Source organism: Entelurus aequoreus, linkage group LG11 (genome assembly GCF_033978785.1).
Source record: "Entelurus aequoreus isolate RoL-2023_Sb linkage group LG11, RoL_Eaeq_v1.1, whole genome shotgun sequence".
In the NCBI taxonomy this organism is placed as follows: Eukaryota; Metazoa; Chordata; class Actinopteri; order Syngnathiformes; family Syngnathidae; genus Entelurus; species Entelurus aequoreus.
The window spans coordinates 18955896-18981907 of NC_084741.1; the positions used below are offsets into that span (position 1 = coordinate 18955896).

The window sequence follows — 26012 nt, forward strand, 5'->3', positions numbered from 1 at the left end:
ACATATGACTGCATCAAGAAATCCGTATATGCATGAATACATTAATGCATGCATGTATGAACGGGTGATAGAATGAATACATTAATGCATGAGTGAATAAATTATTGAATTAATACATTAATAAAAACATCAATAATTAAATGCATGCATGAATGAGTAAATAGAAAGCATGGATGTATAAATGAATTCTGAAGGAATACATTAATGAAAGCATGGTTCAATACATGATTTAATGTATTAATTAATTATGGAACGCATGAATACATAAATACATGCGTGGATGAATGCATACATGAGTGGATGTATGAATGAGTGAATATATGAATGCATCAATAAATCAGTATATGATTGAATACTTTACAAATACGTGCATGATTGAATGCATGTATGAATGGATGATTGAATGAATACATCAATGCATGAGTGAATACATTAATTAATAAATGAATGAAACATGAATTATTTATTGCGTGCATGAATGTATGAGTAAAATGGATGTAGGAATGCATGAATGAAAGAATGGATCATTACATAAATGTATATTTTAATGTATGAGCAAAATGAATGCATACATGAATGCTGAATGAATGCATGAATGAAAGCTTGGATCAATACATGAATGAATGCATGAATGGATGAATGAGTCAAATGAACGAATGCCTGAGTGAATGCCTGAATGAAAGCATGGATCAATACATAAATGAAGACATTAATTCATTAGTTATTCGATACTGTTGATCATAATATTTTATTAGAGCGTATCAAAACGCGTATTGGGATGTCAGACTTAGCCTTGTCTTGGTTTAACTCTTATCTTACTGACAGGATGCAGTGTGTCTCCCATAACAATGTGACCTCGGACTATGTTAAGGTAACGTGCGGAGTTCCCCAGGGTTCGGTTCTTGGCCCTGCACTCTTTAGTATTTACATGCTGCCGCTAGGTGACATCATACGTAAATACGGTGTTAGCTTTCACTGTTATGCTGATGACACCCAACTCTACATGCCCCTAAAGCTGACCAACACGCCGGATTGTAGTCAGCTGGAGGCGTGTCTTAATTAAATTAAACAATGGATGTCCGCTAACTTTTTGCAACTCAACGCTAAGAAAACGGAAATGCTGATTATCGGTCCTGCTCGACACCGACATCTATTTAATAATACCACCTTAACATTTGACAACCAAACAATTAAACAAGGCGACTCGGTAAAGAATCTGGGTATTATCTTCGACCCAACTCTCTCGTTTGAGTCACACATTAAGAGTGTTACTAAAACGGCCTTCTTTCATCTCCGTAATATCCCTAAAATACGTTCCATTTTGTCCACAAACGATGCTGAGATCATTATCCATGCGTTCGTTACATCTCGTCTCGATTACTGTAACGTTTTATTTTCGGGTCTCCCTATGTCTAGCATTAAAAGATTACAGATGGTACAAAATGCGGCTGCTAGACTTTTGACAAAAACAAGAAAGTTTGATCATATTACGCCTATATTGGCTCACTTGCACTGGCTTCCTGTGCACCTAAGATGCGACTTTAAGGTTTTACTACTTACGTATAAAATACTACACGGTCAAGCTCCTGCCTATCTTGACGATTGTATTGTACCATATGTCCCGGCAAGAAATCTGCGTTCAAAGAACTCCGGCTTATTAGTGATTCCCAGAGCCCAAAAAAAGTCTGCGGGCTATAGAGCGTTTTTTATTCGGGCTCCAATACTATGGAATGCCCTCCCGGCAAAAGTTAGAGATGCTACCTCAGTAGAAGCATTTAAGTCTCATCTTAAAACTCATTTGTATACTCTAGCCTTTAAATAGACTCCCTTTTTAGACCAGTTGATCTGCCGTTTCTTTTCTTTTCTTTTCTACTCTGCTCTCAACCCGGGGTGGACCGCTAGCCTGTTCATCGGATGGGGACATCTCTACGCTGCTGACCCGTCTCCGCTCGGGATGGTTCCTGCTGGCCCCACCATGGACTGGACTTTCGCTGATGTGTTGGACTTTCACAATATTATGTCAGACCCACTCGACATCCATTGCTTTCGGTCTCCCCTAGAGGGGGGGGTTTTACCCACATATGCGGTCCTCTCCAAGGCTTCTCATAGTCATTCACATTGACGTCCCACTGGGGTGAGTTTTCCTTGCCCGTATGTGGGCTCTGTACCGAGGATGTCGTTGTGGCTTGTACAGCCCTTTGAGACACTTGTGATTTAGGGCTATATAAATAAACATTGATTGATTGATTGATTGATTGATTGAGTTATTGAATGCATGAATATGTGCATGGACATGCATAAATCAGGGAATGCATTAATGAATGAATGTATGACTGAGTGAGCGCATATATGACTGCATCAAGAAATCCGTATATGCATGAATACATTAATGCATGCATGTATGAACGGGTGATAGAATGAATACATTAATGCATGAGTGAATAAATTATTGAATTAATACATTAATAAAAACATCAATAATTAAATGCATGCATGAATGAGTCAACGGAAAGCATGGATGTATAAATGAATTCTGAAGCAATACATTAATGAAAGCATGGTTCAATACATGAATTAATATATTAATTAATTATTGAATTCATGAATACATAAATACATGCGTGGATGAATGCATACATGAGTGAATGTATGAATGAGTGAATATATGAATGCATCAAGAAATCAGTATAAGATTGAATACAATACTAACGTGTGCATGATTGAATGCATGTATGAACAGATGATTGAATTAATACATCAATGCATGAATGAATACATTAAAACACGAATGAAACATGAATGATTTATTGCATGCATGAATGTATGAGTAAAATGGATGTGGGAATGCATGAAAGAAAGCGTGGATCAATACATAAATTAATTAATTGATTACTGAATACACACATACATGCATAAATGAATATGTGAATGAATGCATTAATGCATGTTTGATTAAATACATGTATGAATAAATGATTGAATGAATAGATTCAAGCACAAATGAATGCATTATGAAACTAATACATGAATGAGTGAATGAATGCATGCACGATTGAATGCATGTATGAACAGATAATTGAGTGAATACAAGAATGATTGAATTAATAATGATTACACTAATGAAAACATGAATGGTTGAATGTATTAATACAAACGTAGATGAGTGTGTCAATGATTGATAGCATGATTGAATGAATACATGAATGGGGAAAACATTGAAATAATACATGAATGAATGCATGATCGATTTATTTGTCAATGAATGATGGACATATTGAATGAATGAATGACTGACATGTGCTTGCTCCAACACAGCTGTGGACGTTCCACCATCTCCTTGAAGACGTGTCCGCCGGTCCAGAGACCATCTGTCCCTAATGTGTCCTTTCCTGGCCATCAAAGTCTTTCACTTGCTCACCACGTCGGTGCTTTCTTTCTTTCCTCTGCCTGACATTTTCATCTTGTTACTTTGTCTCGTCGTCGCTTCCGCCGCAGGCTGTCTTTTCCTATCAGTTCGCTGAAAGACTTTCTGTCGCTGTTAAATATTTCTCACTCTGACATGTATTATTTGTGTCTGTTTGCTGGCGCCGTTTAACCTTTTTTTTGTTTATTTACTCTTTTCTTATCATTAAATAACACTTCATTTTCTTCATTTCTCTTCGAAAAACAATCCTTCCGTTTTAGTGTGTCTGGGTCGGCACATCAGTGTTGGGAAACTTACATAACAAATGTTGTTTATGACGTTTGGCGGGCGCAGAACGTGTAAAGTAGATAAAGTAAATATTCCACATGGCTGACTGAATTCTTCTTTCAGTGGACAAATAACTTAAAACAGGTCATTAATTCTATTCTCGGAATTACTCTTTAATTAATGTAATTACTTACTAGGGAAAGCAATTACTACATTACTTTGAAAAAAAACAATTCAAATATCTGGCATATGCAGTTGAGAGACGTTTCATGAGAGCAGAGTGTGTGTGCCTGTTGCCAAGTTAGATGTAACATCAGCATAAGCGCGCAGCAAGCACAATTTTAGCACAGCTGCCTTTGTTAGCTGAGCAGCAGCAGCTCTGTTGAATTTTTACACTGTTTTGTGTTACCTAGCAAAGAAATTGAGTGTGCGTCTGTGGCTGTCCTATCTTCTTGTCCACAAACGGGGCGTTGTAGGATTGCAAGCTTGTCACTTCAATCATCAATTTGTTACTCATTATTCCCTCGTAGTAGTAGTAGTAGTGTGTATTTGTCAGTGTGAACAGTGCAATTGCAAATTTTTCATAACCGACCCAGACCTCTTTCGTATGTGGAAATAAATGTGATATACAGTATATGCGATGTGTCCTCAATGTGCTCAGGTCGCATTCATCTTACCAGAACGTCGGCAAAAAGCAATAAGCGTCATAATTACTCCCCAAAATAGACGGTGACAAAATAATGGAGAATAGGTGAAAATTACAAAACCCAAAACCAGTGAAGTTGGCACGTTGTGTAAATGGTAAATAAAAACAGAATACAATGATTTGCAATTCCTTTTCAACTTATATTCAATTGAATAGACTGCAAAGACAAGATATTTAATGTTCCAACTGAGAAACGTATTATTTTTTTGCAAATATTAGCTCACTTGGAATTTGATGCCTGCAACTTGTTTCAAAAAAGCTGGCAGAAGTGGCAAAAAAGACTGAGAAGGTTGAGGAATGCTCATCAAACACTTATTTGGAACATCCCACAGGTGAACAGGCTAATTGAGAACAGGTGGGTGCCATGATTGGGTATAAAAGCAGCTTCCATGAAATGCTCAGTCATTCACAAACAAGGATGGGGCGAGGGTCACCATTTTGTGAACAAATTTCTGAGCAAATTGTTTAAGAACAACATTTATCAACGAGCTATTGCCAGGAATTTAGGGATTTCACCATCTAAGGTCCGTAATATCATCAAAAGGTTCAGAGAATCTGGAGAAATCACTGCACGTAAGCAGCAAGCCTGACAAACAACATTGAATGCCCGTGACCTTCAATTTCTCAGGCGGTATTGCATCGAAAAACAACATCAGTGTGTAAAGGATATCACCACATGGGCTCAGGAACACTTCAGAAAACCACTGTCAGTAACTACAGTTTGTCGCTACATCTCTAAGTGCAAGTTAAAACTCTACTATGCAAAGCGAAAGCCATTTATCAACAACACCCAGAAATGCAGCCGGCTTTGCTAGGCCCAAGCTCATCTAAGATGGACTGATGCAAAGTGTAAAAGTGTTCTGTGGTCTGACGAGTCCACATTTCAAATTGTTTTTGGAAACTGTGGACGTCGTGTCCTCCGGAACAAAGAGGAAAAGAACCATCCGGATTGTTATAGGTGCAAAGTTGAAAAGCCAGCATATGTGATGGTATGGGGGTGTATTAGTGCCCAAGACATGGGTAACTTACACATCTGTGAAGGCGCCATTAATGCTGAAAGGTACATACAGGTTTTGGAGCAACGTATGTTGCCATCCAAGCAACGTCATCATGGACGCCCCTGCTTATTTCAGCAAGACAATGCCAAGCCACGTGTTACAACAGCGTGGCTTCATAGTAAAAGAGTGTGGGTACTAGACTGGCCTGCCTGTAGTCCAGACCTGTCTCCCATTGAAAATGTGTGGCGCATTATGAAGCCTAAAATACGACAACGGAGACCCCCGGACTGTTGAACAACTTAAGCTGTACATCAAACAAGAATGGGAAAGAATTCCACCTGAAAAAATTAAAAAATTGGTCTCCTCAGTTCCCAAACGTTTACTGAGTGTTGTTAAAAGCAGGCCCGGCCCTAACCAATCTGGCGCCCTAGGGCAAGATTTTAGGTGGCGCCCCCCCCACATCGGCAGTGAAATGTATATACCGTATTTTCCGCACCATAAGGCGCCCCGTGTTATTAGCCGCACGTTTAATGAACGGAATATTTCAAAACTTTGTTTACCTATTAGCCGCCCCGTGCTATTAGCCGCACCTACGCTACGCTAAAGGGAATGTCAACAAAACAGTCAGATAGGTCAGTCAAACTTTAATAATATATTACAAACCAGCGTTCTAACAACTCTGTTCACTCCCAAAATGTAATGTACAAATGTGCAATCACAAAAATAGTAACACTCAAAATAGCGCAGAGCAATAGCAACATCAATAACTCAACGTTGCTCATACGTTAATGTCACACAACACACAAAATAAACATTTAAAGCTCACTTTCTGAAGTTATTACTCATCCACAAATCCCTCGAATTATTCTTCTTCGGTGTGCTTCACTTGTTTTTTGACACCATCTGTGATGTGGACGCGCATGCAGTCGTAGATCAACAGGAACGGCGCTGCGTGAAAAAAGTCACCCGGTGTCTTCGCGTAAACGTCTATCAACCACTCGCTCATCTTTTCTTCATCCATCCATCCCTTCGAGATAGCTTTTATGATGACGCCGGCTGGAAAGTTCTCTTTTGGCAAGGTCTTCCTTTTGAATATCACCGTGGGTGGAAGTTTCTGGCCGTTAGCATGGCAAGCTAGAACCACAGTAGGACGACTTCTCATTCCCTGTGGTGCGAATATTCACCGTACGTGTTCCCCTTGTATCCACAGTGCGGTTCACATGAATATCAAAAGTCAGTGGAACCTTGTACGCGTGTCTCTTAGTAGGAGACATTTTGTTGTCTTTACAGATACACACAAATGAAATGAAACGTAATATCCGCGCGCTTCTTCTTCTACGGGGGCGGGTGCTCACCTTGGCGGTTGCTTACAGTAGAAGAAGAAGCGCTTCCTCTTCTATGGGGGCGGTTGCTTACCGTAGAAGAAGAAGCGCTTCCTCTTTTACGGGGAAAAAAGATGGCGGCTGTTTACCGTAGTTGCGAGACCTAAACTTTATGAAAATAAATATGAATATTAATCCATATATAAGGCGCACCGGGTTATTAGCCGCACTGTCTGCTTTTGAGAAAAATTGTGGTTTTTAGGTGCGGCTTATGGTGCGGAAAATACGGTACTCACAAGAAACCGAATAGCTTTGTCTTTGACCTTTTTTTTTTTACTTAAAGAAAGCAAATTAACAATCAGAATAGTTAACAAGATAAAAAAAAATATGAATAAATAAATGAATACAAAAAATAAAAAATTAACAGAAATACAATATTTTTTACATACATAAACACAAAATAAAACGTGTCAACAAGTTGCATAAAATAAATTAAAAATACAATATACTGTAAATAAGGCACTGCACAAAACAAGATATCAAACCAGTATGACTTTAACAACTATATTACAAAAAAAGGGGATCCTACAGAGTTCTCTATTTGTGCTTTTTAATATTGCATTAACTAGAATGACTTACAAATTACTGTACACCAGGGATATGTTAAAGAGGTTCATTTAGCCTACTAATGTGTATTTATAAATAGTTGATTTATATAGGCTAGTAAGGTAAAGTTTTGTACCTGACAAGTTTCGAAGAAGGCTGCAGAAGCAAGATAGCCGAAACTTGTCAGGTACAAAACTTTACCTTACTAGCCTATATAAATCAACTATTTATAAATGTACACCAGGGAGTACTGTAATTACCTAACGTTACATTATTATTTTCCATAACAATTTAGCCCCCTCCACAATATTAACCCGACGTTAAAACAGAACTAGCTATTTATTGATTAGCAATTGCCGAATCATGTAACATTAGCTTAATGCTAAAGCCAGATTACTATCACATTCTGTAACAGACAAATAATTTCATGTAGGCTAACGTTACCTACCTGCTACCTCTGTCTTTTTCTCGTTTCTCCTCTTCTTTTCTCTTCCCTGGGCACCTGACAGTTTTGGCCGTTTTGACATCTTGTGTTGATTTTTTGATGTGGTAAGAGTCATGATACGGGAAGGGAGGGGGCGCACCGTGCGGGGGGTTGGGGGGGCGTAATGTTGTAACAAATAATATTTCTATTGAATAGGCTTTACTTTGCATTTTAATTGATGTGGGATTATTTTTTGTATTTAGAAATAATAGTACCAACTTTTTTTCTTTTTTTTTTTTCTCCAACATTTGTGTTACTGGCGTGGCGCCCCCTGATGGACGGCGCCCTTAGCATTTGCCTATACGGCCTATGCCACGGGCCGGCCCTGGTTTAAAGGAAAGGCCATGTAACACAGTGGTAAAAATGCCCCTGTGCCAAAGTGTTGCTGCCATTAAATTCTAAGTTAATGATTATTTGCAAAAAAAAAATAGTTTCTCAGTTTGAACATTAAATATCTTGTCTTTGCAGTCTATTCAATTGAATATAAGTCGAAAAGGATTTGCAAATCACTGTATTCTGTTTTTATTTACAAATTAAATTGAACCCAAATATCCCGTAAAACAGCCAAAATACTTGTCCTCTTCCTTTTTAATCTTCTACAATAATTGGGTTCAGAAAATGTTGACTTTGATGGAACAAAATCCTTGAAATTGCCACAAATGCGTCAGTACTGAGACCGACTGGAGCTGAAGCCATGTTTACTTCCGTGTGTCGTCACAATGTCATGTTTGTGTACGGGTCGGATTGCATTCACATTACAAATCACCTTCTTTCGTTGTAATGTTAACGGCCACTAAAAAGATCGAATTTGACAAAAAAAATTGGAATTGGACATCCGACCCTGCAGTGTAAACGTAGACCTCCATGTTGTTTGCTGTGTGATGTTGCCCTCTAATGGACATCAAGTTAATTTTAGTGTGGTTGTTGCTTTCATTAGTAAAAAGTTACTTCCTGCGGTTCTGACACCGTCTTGTTGACATAAACCCCCACATCAAAAGTAGCGTGCCACGTTACATCAAACGTATCAGTAACGGTGTTGTAACGTACATAAAAGTTAATTACCGTAAATTCCAGACTATAAACCGCTACTTTTTACCTACACTTTGATTCCTGCGACTTATACAACGGCTCAGCTAATTTATGGATTAAATTTTTTGCTAATTGCCATACTGTTTTGTGTTCAATAGTTTTCGTTAAACACACGCTGAGAACTGAAACGGTGTGTTATTGTTTGTGCTTTGGCGCCACCTTTTGAACGAGCTCGCTCACTGCAGGTGCTGCGAGTTGAAAACGTACATCCCGTTTTGCCTCAAACCGAAAATAAAAAAAAACCGTCCGTAGCGTTTTCTGCTGAAAAGGATTCTTCATTTATCACTCTAAGCAACGTTTGTAAGTTTTACAATACAACTAAAACAATTCGTACTTACTAAACCGTACCCATGTGTGATGTCGGTAGGAGTGTTTTCATGCATATTTTGTACTTGCTATCGTAATGTAATGTAGCTAGCGTTGTTGGCATTTGCTAATATGCTAACACGTTTGAAAAAAAAACTAAAAACAAGCAAATACACTGAAGAGGTGTGGTGACGACTGTGCTATGGGCGCCATCTTTTGGACAAGTTCTCTCACTGCTGCCCAGCCCTTCTGTTTAGACTGAGCTTTCAACCGGAAGTAGAAGTGCCGTTCCATCTTCTAGCCGTTCATAACGTTTCTGCTTGAAAGGAGTTTTGATTAATCAGTCCAAGCAACGTTCGTACGTTTTACAATATACCGTAATTTCCGGACTATAAGCCGCACCTGACTATAAGCCGCACCAGCTAAATTTAGGGGAAAATACAGATTGCTCCATATATAAGCCGCACCCGACTATAAGCCGCAGGGTTTTGATGTGTAATTACCGTAGTATATAGGGGTTCCTGCTACCACGGAGGGGATTGACGGGACAGAGATGACTGTTTGGGAACGCAAAGCGTCCCATTTATTAACAATAAAACTTTCAATTATTCAATCAAACGTTCACATCTTTGACATGACGAACAGCATTCGTGCAGAGTACAAATAATACAACGGTGCAAAGTAATACAAAGTGCTCGCCTGTACGTTATCAAAATAACCAGCCTACCGGTATATGAAAAGTCAGTCTTTAATCATTGTGTCATCGTTTTCCTCCTGCGTACTAAAACCACCGAAATCCTCTTCGTCGGTGTCGGAGAAGAACAGGCCGTAAATAAGCCGCACCCTTGTATAAGCCGCAGGGACCAGAACGAGGGGAAAAAGTAGCGGCTTATAGTCCGGAAATTACGGTATCTAAAACAATTCTTACTTACTAAACCGTAGGAGTGTTTTCATGCGTATTTATACGTGCAATCGTAATGTAATCAAGCTTGCAATGTTAGCATTAGCTAATATGCTAACACAAGTGTCTGTTAGTATTATTAACTTACAATGGCATTCTTTTTGTATTGTTTTAGTTTCACAAATTCCTCAGTAAATCCACCAAAACGTCACCGTGGAGTTATTGAGTCTGTTTAGCCGATTGGAGAGCTAGCTTGCGCAGCTAGTGGGTCCATGACGATGACAAAGCTACGAACAATGGGAGACCGGGCTTTCTGCTCCGCCGCTCTCAGTCTGTGGAACGCTCTCCCTGACCACCTGAGGGCACCACAGACTGTGGAGGCTTTTAAAAAAGGCTTAAAAACCCTTCTTTTTAAAAAACCCTTTTTTTTTTTTAGATATATGCATACTAGTTTGAGCTATTTGGCTGTTCTAGTTGTTATTTTTATTTATTTTTTATTATCTTTTTTTTTTTTTTTTTTTCAATACACTAGCACTTTGAGGTTGTTTACTCAATGTAAAGTGCTTTTTTACAAATAAAATCTATTATTATTATTATTACTTACTTCCGTTTTACTGCCGTGTTACAGACACCGTTTGAAAACAATTAAGGTACGTAAATAAACATTTATAGCTCACTTCACAACGTATATATCTGCGGATAATACATGGCAGTGATTTTTAACCACTGTGCCGCGGCACACTACCGTGAGATATTGTCTGGTGTGCCGTGGGAAACTATGCAACTTCACCTAATTTGTCCAAAAAATATTTTTTGGCAAATCAATAATCATAATAATGGGCCGTTGTTTAGTGCAGTGTTTTTCAACAACTGTGCCGTGGCACACTAGTGTGCCGTGAGATACAGTCTGGTGTGCCGTGGAAGATTATCTAATTTCACCTATTTGGATTAAAAATATTTTTTGCAAACCAGTAATTATAGTCTGCAAATGATGTGTTGTTGTTGAGTGTCGGTGCTGTCTAGAGCTCGGCAGAGTAACCGTGTAATACTCTTCCATATCAGTAGGTGGTAGCAGGTAGCTAATTGCTTTGTAGATGTCGGAAACAGCAGGAGGCGGCGTGCAGGTAAAAAATGTGTCTAATGCTTAAACCAAAAATAAACAAAAGGTGAGTGTCCCTAAGAAAAGGCATTAAAGCTTATGGAAGGCTATGCAGAACGAAACTACAACTGAACTGGCTACAAAGTAAACAAAAACAGAATGCTGGACGACAGCAAAGACTTACTGTGGAGCAATGTACATCCGAACATGACATGACAATTAACAATGTCCCCACAAAGAAGGATAAAAACAACTGAAATATTCTTGATTGCTAAAACAAAGTAGATGCGGGAAATATCGCTCAAAGGAAGACATGAAACGGCTACAGGAAAATACCAAAAAAAGAGATAAAGCCACCAAAATAGGAGCGCAAGACAAGAACTAAAACACTGCACTCAGGAAAACCGCAAAAAACTCAAAATAAGTCACGGCGTGATTTGACAGGTGGTGACAATACACCTACTTTGAGACAAGAGCTATATTGATGCATGCTTGGTTATGGTTTAAAGTCATACCCAACAATTGCGACAACGACTTTTTACTCTCAACTGAGTTTAGTTTTTTAATGTTTTCTGCTGGTGGTTTGCCTCCGCATTTTATCAACGCAAAAAATGTGCCTTGGCTCAAAAAAAGGTTGAAAAACACTGGTCTAGTGCCTGTGCTGTGGTGAATCTACTCCATATCAGTAGGTGGCAGCAGGTAGTTCATTGCTTTGTAGAAGTCGGAACGCGTCGAGGATGGTTTGTCGTGATCCCAATATGCAGAGCACAGCGGGAGACAGCGTGCAGGTAAAAAGGTAAGTAACGCTTAAACCGGGGGTGTCCAAACTTTTTCCACTGAGGGCCGTACACGGAAAAATGTAAGCATGCGGGGGCCATTTTGATATTTTTCATTTTCAAACCTTAACAAAATATATGGATTTTTTTTTTTTTTTTAACCTTTAGGGCTCCCGGGGACTATAAAGGGTCTCAGTCATTAAACTGTTAAAAATAAGTCAAATTATTATTATTTTTTTAAATTTAACGCTTACAGTAAATCTCTATCAACTTGAGGTTGATATAAAGTAAAAAAAAAAAAGGTTTTCTGTCAAAGACAACTTTGTTTTTTATAGTAAAACTGAAATATGCAGTATTTAGTAATAGAGCCTTAAAAGATCAATAATGCAGGACACCATTGATTTTAATTCTTTAATATTTTTGAGTAATCACAGTGAAAAGTTAAATAAAATCCTACTAAATATATTTGGGATCCAAAAGGTCCCCCACTCATACAGTGATACATTTTTATTAGTTTTTTTTTTACTTTTAACACTTAAATTACGAGATCAACTTCAGATATATCTGTCGTTTGTTTATGCTCTTTTGTCAAATAAAACTTTGATGTTTTTATATGGCAACCACACAATATTTGCAATATTTTTTCCACATAAAACATTTTAAAGTGATATTTTTTAAGTAATAATTCATTATAACATAGATTTTTAGTCTTTTTTTTTTTTTTAGCAATGGCAAAAAAAAAGAAAAATAAACAAAGACAAAAGAAAAAAAACAGCCTGCATGGCGTAGTGCAGGGGTCACCAACGCGGTGCCCGCGGGCACCAGATAGCCCGTAAGGACCAGATGAGTAGCCCGCTGGCCTGTTCTAAAATTAGCTCAAATAGCAGCACTTACCAGTGAGCTGCCTCTATTTTTTAAATTTGATTTATTTACTAGCAAGATGGTCTCGCTTTGCTCAACATTTTTTATTCTAAGAGAGACAAAACTCAAATAGAATTTGAAAATCCAAGAAAATATTTTAAAGACTTGGTCTTCACTAACTGACAAAGAAACAGATAACAGATTTGGTGTCCAGTTCAAAGTGTGACATGATTTATTTAAAAATTTGAGAGTTGACTTTTGTATTTTACATGAGTTATTATTTGTACAAACATGGTGCAAAGTAATTCATGATTTTTTTTTAAATGTTAGTGGCTAGCTAGTTAAAATGGGATATTGTGATTTCACAAGACTGTTAGAAGTGATCATTTGAAAATGTTCAATTTGAAAAATGTGCACTTAGAGAAAATATAAAAATAAAGTGTTGCATATTGATATTTATCTGTTTCTATATATATTTATTGTGAGAAATCATTAAGATGATCAGTGTTTCCACAAAGATAAATATCATTAATTATTAATAATAACAGAGTTAAAGGTAAATTGAGCAAATTGGCTATTTCTGGCAATTTATTTAAGTGTGTATCAAACTGGTAGCCCTTCGCATTAATCAGTACCCAAGAAGTAGCTCTTGGTTTCAAAAAGGTTGGTGACTCCTGGCGTAGTGGGTAGAGCGCCCGTGTCAGAAACCTGAGGGTTGCAGGTTCGCTCCCCGCCTCTTACCATGCCGTTGTGTCCTTGGGCAGGACACTTCACCCTTGCCCCCGGTGCCGCTCACACCGGTGAATGAATGTTGAATGAATGATAGGTGGTGGTCGGAGGGGCCGTAGGCGCAAATTGGCAGCCATGCTTCCGTCAGTCTACCCCAGGGCAGCTGTGGCTACGAAAGTAGCTTACCACCACCAGGTGTGAATGAATGATGGGTTTTTAACATGTAAAGCGACTTTGGGTACTTAGAAAAGCGCTATATAAATCCCAGATATTATTATTATTATTATTATTGTGTCAACATTGCAACTTTTTCTTGTTAGATTTCACCTCATTCCACTTTTTTAAAATGTTTTTTTAAATGTTTGCAATATTATCAATTTTTGCAGAATGTGTGGCGGGCCGGTAAACAATTAGCTGCGGGCCACAAATGGCCCCCGGGCCGCACTTTGGACACCCCTGGCTTAAACCAAGAATTAACAAAAGGCAAGCCCCGCTAGAAAAAGGCACTGAAGCATAGCAAACAAAAGTAAAACTGAACTGGCTACAAAGTCAACAATAACAGAATGCTGGACGACAGCAAAAACTTACAGCATGTGGAGCAAAGACGGCGTCCACAAAGCACATGACATGACAATCAACAATGTCCCCGCAAAGAAGGGTAGCGTACGCACAACTTAAATAGTCTTGATTGCGAAAACAAAGCAGGTGCGGGCAATAGCACTCAGAGGAAGGCAGGAAGCTGCTACAGGAGAACACCAACAAAACAGGAAGGGTCACCAAAATAGCAGCGCAAGACAGGAACTAAAGCACTACACACAGGAAACAACAACAAACTCAAAATAAGGCACGACAACCTGGTGGAGTTTCATTTTTTAAACTTTTCTGCTGGTGGTGTGCCTCCGTATTTTTTTTAATGAAAAAAATATGCCTTGGCTCAAAAAAGGTGGAAAAACACTGATATATGGAACAATATTTTGTTCTTCTAAGATGTTAGTGGGTGCGGCTTATATACTGGTGCGCTCTGTAGTCCGGAATATAGGGTAATTAGACAATTTGTTACCAAAGGCGTTAACGTTATTAAATAACGTCGTTAATACAATGAACACAAACTCATCTCAGGCTGCGATCGGTGAAGTAAAGACTTAAAGGCCTACTGAAAGCCACTACTACCGACCACGCAGTCTGATAGTTTATATATCAATGATGAAATCTTAACATTATAACACATGCCAATACGGCCGGGTTAACTTATAAAGTGACATTTTAAATTTGCCGCTAAACTTCCGGTTCGAAACGCCTCTGAGGATGACGTATGCGCGTGACGTAGCCCGGCGAACACGGGTATGCCTTCCACATTGAAGCCGATACGAAAAAGCTCTGTTTTCATTTCATAATTCCACAGTATTCTGGACATCTGTGTCCGTGAATCTGTTTCAATCATGTTCATTGCATTATGGAGAAGGAAGCCAAGCAAGCAAAGAAGAAAGTTGTCGGTGCGAAATGGACGTATTTTTCGAACGTAGTCAGCCACAACAGTACACAGCCGGCGCTTCTTTGTTTACATTCCCGAAAGATGCAGTCAAGATGGAAGAACTCGGATAACAGAGACTCTAACCAGGAGGACTTTTGATTTGGATACACAGACGCCTGTAGAGAACTGGGACAACACAGACTCTTACCAGGATTACTTTGATTTGGATGACAAAGACGCAGACGTGCTACTGTGAGTATGCAGCTTTGGCTTTTTTTTGCGTATGTACGTAACTTTTTTAAAATATATAAGCTTTATGAACCTTGGGTTAGGTGAACGGTCTTTTGGGCTGAGTGATTGTGTGTGTTGATCATGTGTTTGAATTGTATTGGCGTGTTCTATGGAGCTAGGAGCTAGCAGAGGAGCTAGCATAACACATACCGTACCTACGTGCGCGTCACGTACGTAACTTTTTAAAAATATATAAGCTTTATGAACCTTGGGTTAGGTGAACGGTCTTTTGGGCTGAGTGATTGTGTGTGTTGATCAGGTGTTTGAATTGTATTGGCGTGTTCTATGGAGCTAGGAGATAGCAGAGGAGCTAGGAGCTAGCATAACAAACACGCAGGTGTTATTATGCAGGATTAATTTGTGGCATATTAAATATAAGCCTGGTTGTGTTGTGGCTAATAGAGTAAATATATGTCTTGTGTTTATTTACTGTTGTAGTCATTCCCAGCTGAATATCAGGTACCGTGAGTATGCAGCCTTGGCTGCTAAACATTTGATAGCTTGACCGTATGTGCGCGTCACGTACGTAACTTTTTAAAAATATATAAGCTTTATGAACCTTGGGTTAGGTGAACGGTCTTTTGGGCTGAGTGATTGTGTGTGTTGATCAGGTGTTTGAATTGTATTGGCGTGTTCTATGGAGCTAGGAGCTAGCAGAGGAGCTAGGAGCTAGCATAACAAACACGCAGGTGTTATTATGCAGGATTAATTTGTGGCATATTAAATATAAGCCTGGTTGTGTTGTGGCTAATAGAGTATATATATGTCTTGTGTTTATTTACTGTTGTAGTCATTCCCAGCTGAATATCAGGTACCGTGAGTATGCAGCCTTGGCTGCTAAACATTCGATAACTTGACCGTATGTGCGCGTCACGTACGTAACTTTTTAAAAATATATAAGCTTTATGAACCTTGGGTTAGGTAAACGGTCTTTTGGGCTGAGTGATGGTGTGTGTTGATCAGGTGTTTGAATTGTATTGGCGTGTTCTATGGAGCTAGGAGCTAGCAGAGGAGCTAGGAGCTAGCATAACAAACACGCAGGTGTTTTTATGCAGGATTTTGTGTTGTGGCTAATAGAGTATATATATGTCTTGTGTTTATTTACTGTTGTAGTCATTCCCAGCTGAATATCAGGTCACCCCCGGCTCTCACAGCATCTTCCCTATCTGAATAGCTTCAACTCCCCACTAGTCCTTCACTTGCACTTTACTCATCCACAAATCTTTCATCCTCGCTCAAATTAATGGGGAAATTGTCGCTTTCTCGGTCCGAATCTCTCTCACTTCATGCGGCCATCATTGTAAACAATAGGGAACTTTGCGTATATGTTCAACTGACTACGTCACGCTACTTCCGGTAGGTGCAAGCCTTTTTTTTATCAGATACCAAAAGTTGCAATCTTTATCGTCGTTGTTCTATACTAAATCCTTTCAGCAAAAATATGGCAATATCGCGAAATGATCAAGTATGACACATAGAATAGATCTGCTATCCCCGTTTAAATAAAAAAAATTCATTTCAGTAGGCCTTTAATCGAGCTTGTTCGCTCGAAATAGCCCATTGTCGGAGATATGTCCATGATGGACAACCTCCAAGGTGAACGCAAGTAAACAAATCTTCCTGAATTGTATTTAGAATGAGGAGTAGGAGGGATTATGTAGATGCAGCTCGGGGGGGAGGGGGGGAGGAAAAAGCCTTCTCTGACATCTTAATCGGAGGCAGAAGAGAACGTGTGCGGGTAGAAGCTGACTTTAGCGTGTAAACACACTTGACCGTTCGTCTGCTTCACTCGCAACGTGAGCAGCTGATTGGACGGAGACCTCCATTAGCTCGTTAAGTCAGGCAGTGCAGGACCAGACCATCAAAGGCACCAAGAAAATGTCTTTTCACACTTGGGGAAGTCTAAATTCAATTACCAAGATAGCATCTGTGTGCACGCGCACTCACACACACACACACACAAGCACACACACACACACACACACACATTCTTGTATTTGTTACCTTCTTGAGACCTCCGAAAAATGCCTCCCTCTTTATGACCACCCTTTCTGGATATATAAAAGATTTGTATTTACAACATTAATAATATATACATACTATGTAAATATAAAAAAAGCTTGTTGTGAAAAATGAGTTGGAATTTCACAAGAAAAAGGTCACCATTTCACAAGAAAAACTGAGAATTTTGGCAGTATTATAATAAAAGTCATCATTTTACTCAACGCAAGTCAAAATGTTACAAGAAAAACTGAACATTTGTGCAATTTTACAAGAAAAGCCTAAACTTTTGGCAATTTTATGAAAGGAGTCGTAACTTTACTCAACAAAAGTCACAATTTTACAAGAAAACTAACATTTTGGCAATATTGTAATAGTAAAATTGACCAAAAATGTCACAATTTTACAAAAAATTAATTAAAAAATTGGCAATATTGTGATAAAAGTTTAATTTTATATGACAAATGTCAACATTTTGCATTATAAAGTAATAATTTTTACATACAAAAGTAATAATTCTACGAGGAAATATTGCAATATTACAGAAATATAAAGAATATGAGAAATGTCTCCCAATTTTATAAGAAAAAAGTCGACACATTGTGAGAAAAAGATTGCTTTTAGTTTATTTTATTTTATTTCAAGTTATTACAGTATGTCTCTAAATACATATTTACTTGTTTTTTTTAATAAATTTTGGCCAAAAGGGGCGCATTTCATTTTCTTACACACACTTTTTATTACACATGTTGGTCGTATGGAAGCTACTTTTCCTTGTTGGTGTCTCAAGAAGGGCAGAAATACAAGAACACACACACACACACACGCACACACACACACACACACACACACACATTCTTGTATTTGTTACCTTCTTGAGACCTCCGAAAAATGCCTACCTCTTTATGACCACCCTTTCTAGATGTATAAAGATGTGTATTTACAACATTAATAATATATACATACTATGCAAATATAAAAAAAGCTTGTTGTGAAAAATGAGTTGGAATTTCACAAGAAAAAGGTCACAATTTCATCAGAAAAACTTAGAATGTTGGCAATATTATAATAAAAGTCGTCATTTTACTCAACGCAAGTCAAAATGTTACAAGAAAAACTGAACATTTGTGCAATTTTACAAGAAAAGTCTAAAATTTTGGCAATTTCATGAAAGGAGTCGTAATTTTACTCGACAAAAGTCACAATTTTACAAGAAAACTGTACAATTTTGGCAATATTATAATAGTAAAATTGGCAAACATATGAGAAGTCATAATTCTACACAAAAAATTTCACAATTTTACAAAAATAAAAATAAAAATTGGCAATATTGTGATAAAAGTTGGATTTTATATGACAAATGTCAACATTTTGCATGAAAAAGTAATAATTTTTACATACAAAAGTAGTAATTCTACAAGAAAATATTACAGAAACAGAAATAATATGAGAAATTGTTCCCAATTTTATAAGAAAAAAGTCGACACATTGTGAGGAAAAAGATTGCTTTTAGTTAATCTTTTAAATGTATTTTATTTCAAGTTATTACAGTATGTCTCTAAATACATATTGATTTGTTTTTTTAAATTAATTTTGGCCAAAGGGGGCGCATTTCAATTTCTTACACACACTTTTTATTACATATGTTGGCCATATGGAAGCTACACTGCAAAAAGTCAGTGTTCAAAAACAAGAAAAAAAAATACAAAAATGAGGGGTATTTTATTTGAACTAAGCAAAATTATCTGCCAATAGAACAAGAACATTCGGCTTGTCAAGACTTTCCAAAACCAGTAAAATTTTCTAACCTCAATGAACCCCAAAATACCTTAAAATAAGAATATTCTCATTAATAAGAGCACTTTTCTTGGTAGAAAGAAAAAAAAAGAGACCTTTTTTGCTCTATGTTGAAAAATATTCTTAAATTAAGTAAATGCTAGTGCCATTATCTTGACATAATGATATGCACTCGGCATTACATTTCTTGAAACCAGCAAACTTATACTAAAAAATAATTTATTGTTCTTAATGGAAAGGCAACCGCTTGTTACTCTCGGGGTCTCCTAGCTGCTCAGGCAAATCATATTGTCTAAAAACGCATTTTTCTGTCGATAACATGACATCATCACGCCAAGTGCGTGCTCTTTCAGTCAATTAGTGTGCATATAATACAGCCCAGGCCCCCGGCCAACATTTTTTTAAATTGTAATTTTGAGGAATTTATCTGAATGTGCATGAACTATTTCTGTTCAAAATTGTTAGAAATGTCACATGTTAAATGTTTAAATATTAACTGTCAGTTTACTGTACTGTGCCAACTGTACTAATATATGAGTACGTGTTTTCTATTGTTTCATTGAAAATAAAACAGCAAAGTCCATTTGGCTGTCATCTGTTTTAATTATGAGAGACACAATTGTGTCAAAGTCATGATTTTTTTTTTCATGCTTGAAATAAGAAATTATTACTTAAAAAAAGTACCGTAATTTCCGGACTATAAGCCGCTACTTTTTCCCCTCGTTCTGGTCCCTGCGGCTTATACAACGGTGCGGCTTATTTACGGCCCGTTCTTCTCCGACACCGACAAAGAGGATTTCAGTGGTTTTAGTACGCAGGAGGAAGACGATGACACAATGATTAAAGACTGACTTTTCATATACCGGTAGGCTGGTTATTTTGATAACGTACAGGCGAGCACTTTGTATTACTTTGCACCGTTGTATTATTTGTACTCTGCATGAATGCTGTTCTCCATGTCAAAGATGTGAAAGTTTGATTGAATGATTGAAAGATTTATTGTTAATAAATGGGACGCTTTGCGTTCCCAAACAGTCATCTCTGTCCCGACAATCCCCTCCATGGTAGCAGGAACCCCTATATACTACGGTAATTACACATCAAAACCCTGCGGCTTATAGTCGGGTGCGGCTTATATATGGAACAATCTGTATTTTCCCCTAAATTTAGCTGGTGCGGCTTATAGTCAGGTGCGGCTTATAGTCCGGAAATTACGGTAGTTGTATACTTGTGAGTGTTGATGACACAGCTTTGCATCAGTTGATATTCTAGTTTCAAGCATGTTTTACTCAATATAGGTCATCAAATCTCAGCTACAAGCTGTAATATCTTACTGAGATCATTTAGGACCAAAACCCTTAAAACAAGCAAAAGACTAACATAAAATCTGCTTAGTGAAAATAATTATCTTATTAGACAGGAAATAAGCAAATATCACCCTTATTTGAGATATTTAATCTTACTTAGATTTCAGTTTTTGCAGTGTACTTTTCCTTGTTGGTGTCTCAAAAAGGGTAGAAGTACAAGAACACACACACACGTATACTTTAGTATAGACAAGCTAACGGCCACACACACCTTTAAACGACATTGGACAGAAATCCATTTTAACAGCAAACCTTTGCTGACGACAGATGTAATCTGGAGCAGATAAGAGCTTGTTTACGGCTGATCACACACACACACACACACACACACACACACACACACACACACACACACACACACACACACACACACACACACACACACACACACACACACACACACACACACACACACACACACACACACACACACACACACACACACACACACACACACACACACACACACACACACACACACACACACACACACAGATACTCATCCGTGTCAATTTTGTAGGTTTTTAACGGCAACCATTCATCTCCCCCGGACAAATACTATTTTAAAACCAGCAGGAGGGCAACAAAAAAAGTTCCAGTTGATAAATTTGAACCCTGGGAACTTCAGACCTGTTAAAAAAAAATAAACAAAAATGGTTGTCCACTCACATCAATGATGGTCCACTGCTCCACCACGATGGCGTCGTAGTTGGTGTTGGCCTCGTCTTCGCTGGCCTCCTGGAACACGAAGACACTCTCCACCAACTTGGGGAGCGAATCTGTGAACGGGAAGGCGGCCATGAAAACAAGTAGACATGATAAAATCCTACGAGGAGTATTGAGACGCTTCCAGGGAGTGAGGACATGTGGAGTGTTTGCAGCTGGAACATGTCCCAATACTCTTGGAAGACGTTCTACAAGACTACACTGCAAAAACTGAAATCTAAGAAAGATTAAATATCTCAAATAAGGGTGATATTTGCTTATTTTCTGTCTGATAAGATAATTCTTCTCACTAAGCAGGTTTTATGTTAGAGCAAGGGTCACCAACCTTTTTGAAACCAAGAGCTACTTCTTGGGTACTGATTAATGCGAAGGGCTACCAGTTTGATACACACTTAAATAAATTGCCAGAAATAGCCAATTTGCTCAATTTACCTTTAACTCTATGTTATTATTAATAATTAATGATATTTACACTTAATTGAACGGTTTAAAAGAGGAGAAAATACGAAAAAAATGACAGTTAAATTTTGAAACGTAGTTTATCTTCAATTTCGACTCTTTAAAATTCAAAATTCAACCGAAAAAAAGAAGAGAAAAACTTAAAAAAAGAATTTATGGAACATCATTCGTAATTTTTCCTGATTAAGATACATTTTTAGAATTTTGATGACATGTTTTAAATAGGTTAAAATCCAATCTACACTTTGTTAGAATATGTAACAAATTGGACCAAGCTATATTTCTAACAAAGACAAATCATTATTTCTTCTAGATTTTCCAGAACAAAATTTTTAAAAGAAATTCAAAAGACTTTGAAACAAGATTTAAATTTGATTCTACAGATTTTCTAGATTTGCCAGAATCATTTTTTTGAATTTTAATCATAATAAGTTTGAAGAAATATTTCACAAATATTCTTAGTCGAAAAAACAGAAGCTAAAATGAAGAATTAAATTTAAATTTATGTATTATTCTTTACAGTAAAAATTTTTTTTTTACTTGAACATTGATTTAAATTGTCAGGAAAGAAGAGGAAGGAATTTAAATGGTAAAAAGGTATGTGTTTAAAAATCCTAAAATCATTTTTAAGGTTGTATTTTTTCTCTAAAATTGTCTTTCTGAAAGTTATAGGAAGCAAAGTAAAAAAAATAATGGATTTATTTAAACAAGTGAAGACCAAGTCTTTAAAATATTTTCTTGGATTTTTAAATTCTATTTGAGTCTTGTCTCTCTTAGAATTAAAAATTTCGGGCAAAGCGAGACCAGCTTGCTAGTAAATAAATACAATTTAAAAAATAGAGGCAGCTCACTGGTAAGTGCTGCTATTTGAGCTATTTTTAGAACAGGCCGGCGGGCTACTCATCTGGTCCTTACGGGCTACCTGGTGCCCGCGGGCACCGCGTTGGTGACCCCTGTGTTAGAGTGTATTACTTGTTTTAAGGGTTTTGGTCCTGAATGATCTCAGTAAGATATTACAGCTTGTTGCTGAGATTTGATGACCTATATTGAGTAAAACATGCTTGAAACTAGAATATCAACTGATGCAAAGCTGTGGCATCAACACTCACAAGTATAAAACTACTTTTTTAAAGTAATCATTTCTTACTTCAAGCATGAAAAAAAATAAATCATGATGTCAAGATAATGGCACTAGCATTTACTTCATTTAAGAATATTAATAAAGGTAAAGTGTTGGTATTGTTTATTATCAATAGCACTATTTCTATTGGTATTCATATTGCTCCATTTTTAGTGTAATAATGCTCATTATCATTTCTGTATTATTTTTTATTTTCGCTAACTGCTTATTTGCTATTACTTTTACCATCATATTTTTACATGTCGTATTTGCTGATGTTGCTCTGTTGTTGTTGTTGTGTTTGCTGTTGTTGTCTCTCTGTCTAATCCCCTTCTTGTCCCCACAATTCCCCCCTCTGTCTTCCTTTTTTTCTCTTTCTATCCTCTCCTGCTCCGGCCCGGCTGCACCAAATGATAATATAAATACATTTAATAAAGTCAAAATACAAATAAGGCAACAAGAGAAGTATCCTACACTTCTCTTTTGTAAAGTAAATCTGAACAGCCGATATGGGCATATACATCTACTATATGATTTGCCTGAGAAGCTGGGCAGGACATTAAAAAAAAAAAAAAAAAAAGAATATTTTTCAACATATTGAGCAAAAAGGTCTCACTTTTTTTTTTCTACCAAGAAAAGTGCACTTGTTATTAGTGAGAATATACTTATTTTAAGGTGTGTTTGGGTTAATTGAGGTTATCTAATTTGACTTGTTTTGGAAAGTCTTGACAAGCCGAATTTTCTTGTTCTATTGGCAGATAATTTTACTTAGTTCAAGTAAAATACCCCTCATTTTTGTATTTTTTTTCTTGTTTTTGAACACTGACATTTTGCAGTGTACTGGCAGGGCTGGGCTGATAATACATTGTGGAATATATATTGTCAAGTATTTGTCAGCATTATTTTGAAACCAAAATAAGCACTAATAATAATGATAACAATGCTAATAATAATGTAAGTATTTTATCTAATGTGAATAAATAGACAATAACTTTTAATTATCCAAAATAAGTCAACGCCAGGGGTGAGGGTGCACAAAAAATGATTCTTATTCATTCCGATTGTAAGTTGATTCATAAATTACCGTATTTTCCAGACCATAGGGCGCACTGCAGATGAATGGTCTATTTGTTATCTTTTTTCATATACAAGGCGCACCGGATTATAGGGCGCATTAAAGGAGTCTTTTTTTTTTTTTTTTTTCTAAATGTAACAGACTTCCTTGTGGTGTACATAACATGCAATGGTGGTTCTTTGCTCAAAATGTTGTATAGATGATGTTTTACAGATCATCTTCAAGCCGCTTTCTGTCAGTCGCTTCCGAAAGCGCCGTTTTGTGGGCGGTCTTATTTACGTGGCTCACATTCGACAGCGTCTTCTCCCCGTCATCTTTGTTGTAGCTGTGTAGCGTGCAAGGACGGGAGTGGAAGAAGTGTCAAAAGATGGCGCTAACTGTTTTAATGACATTCAGACTTTACTTCCATCAATAACGGAGACAACAACACCGGAAATATGTCCCGTGAAAAACCGTCCGACTGGAACTCTCTAATAACTAAAGTTCTTTGGGTGAATAATGTAAACTCACTACACCGGTATGTTTTAGCTCTTTCATGGTGAGTTTACTGACAGATATAAGTAAGAACTTTACACTACTTTATATTAGAAATGGCAACAGCAGAGGATGAATGTCCCATAACAAGAAGATAGAGAAAAAGAAGAAGTTTATCGAGTACAAAGGCGGACGCGTGCAATTTTTCAAGATTTATGCAGATCCCAAATACAGATCAGCAGGTACCAGAAGGTAAGAAAAGTTGCTTTTGCATAATATTGCGAAACAAAACGCCAGATAATATGTCTTACCTTATACACACACCATAATAATACTCCTATTTTGAAGCACATCAAGCGGTGTGGCTTCATAGCTTACCAAAGTCGTACTAAAACATTTTGATAGATTTTTGAGCGCCGTGTGTAATGTTCTATATTTTCAATGGAACATATAAAATGTTGGTATTGTTTACTTGAGTCATATTGCCATCATACTGCAGTCTACACGTATCTCTTTTGTGTGACTGCCATCTACTGGTCACACTTATCATTACACCATGTACCAAATAAAATAGCTTCGAGGTCGGTAAGCAAAACCAGAATGATTCCGTACATTAGGCGCACCGGGTTAAAAGGCGCACTGTCGAGTTTTGAGAAAATACAGGGATTTTAAGAGCACCTTATAGTTTGGAAAATACGGTAAACAAATCGATAATAGTTAAAAAAAAAAAAAAAAACTTGTTCCAGAATAGTTCATTAAGAAATACGCTTTTAGGCCATCTCAACGTAGCAAGAAGGAACTTTTCTAACCTGTAACCTGTTTTGAAAAAGTTTCATTGCAATTATTGGACCAAATTATACATTGCCAGAATCGGTTTGTATCGAGAATCGACTCTGAATCTAATCGTCGAATTTGTGAAACTGAAACAATACAAAAATAATGCCATTGTAAGTTAATAATACTAACACAGACACCGGTAAACGTGTTTGCATATTGATGCTAACAACGCAAGCTTGATTATATTACAATAACACGTACAAATAAGCATGAAAACACTCCTACAGACATCACACATGGGACATTTTAGTAAGTAAGAATTGGTTTAGTTATATTGTAAAACGTACAAACGTTGCTGGGAGTGATGAATGAAAACTCATGTCAAGCAGAAATGTTATGGACAGATAGAACACGGAACTGTTACGCTTGGGTCGCAGGTTTATGAGCGGATCGTTCTCCCAAGATGCATCAGGAACTCCGGAGACAAGGTGCAGGTAAGACGAGGATTTATTCTCATAAATTATTAAAAAATACAAACAAGCGTGCCGATAGCATGGGGGGCTAAGGCGAAACTTAGCACAGGAATCAAAAGATAAACGGGCATATGCACCAGAAGCAAGATATACACAAACGTAACTTGTTGCTTAGATCAAACAAGAAAACCAGACCGAGTGTGGCGAAAAGCAGGGAATAAGTAGCTCTCTGATTAGTGCCCAGGAGCAGGTGAGCGTCCCTGAACACTAATCAGAGACAGGTGAAAACAATCTGCCGTCATGGAAACTAAAACACAAACCCAGGGGTGCTCAAAACAGGAACTGAGGGAGTCAAAAACTAAACAAAAACGATCCGGGCAGCGGATCATGACAGGAACGACATTTCTACTTCC

General features: G+C 37.4%; 1 protein-coding gene across 3 annotated transcripts in view; it reads right to left on the reverse strand.

Moving 5' to 3' along the window:
- Positions 1 to 26012, reverse strand: part of LOC133659854 (raftlin-like) — a 343132-nt gene that overhangs the window by 59276 nt on the left and 257844 nt on the right. For all 3 annotated transcript variants that reach the window (XM_062062657.1, XM_062062658.1, XM_062062659.1), the window contains exon 7: positions 21165 to 21274. In XM_062062657.1, the coding sequence (XP_061918641.1) occupies positions 21165 to 21274 (110 nt within the window). The remainder of the gene's footprint in view (positions 1 to 21164; positions 21275 to 26012) is intronic.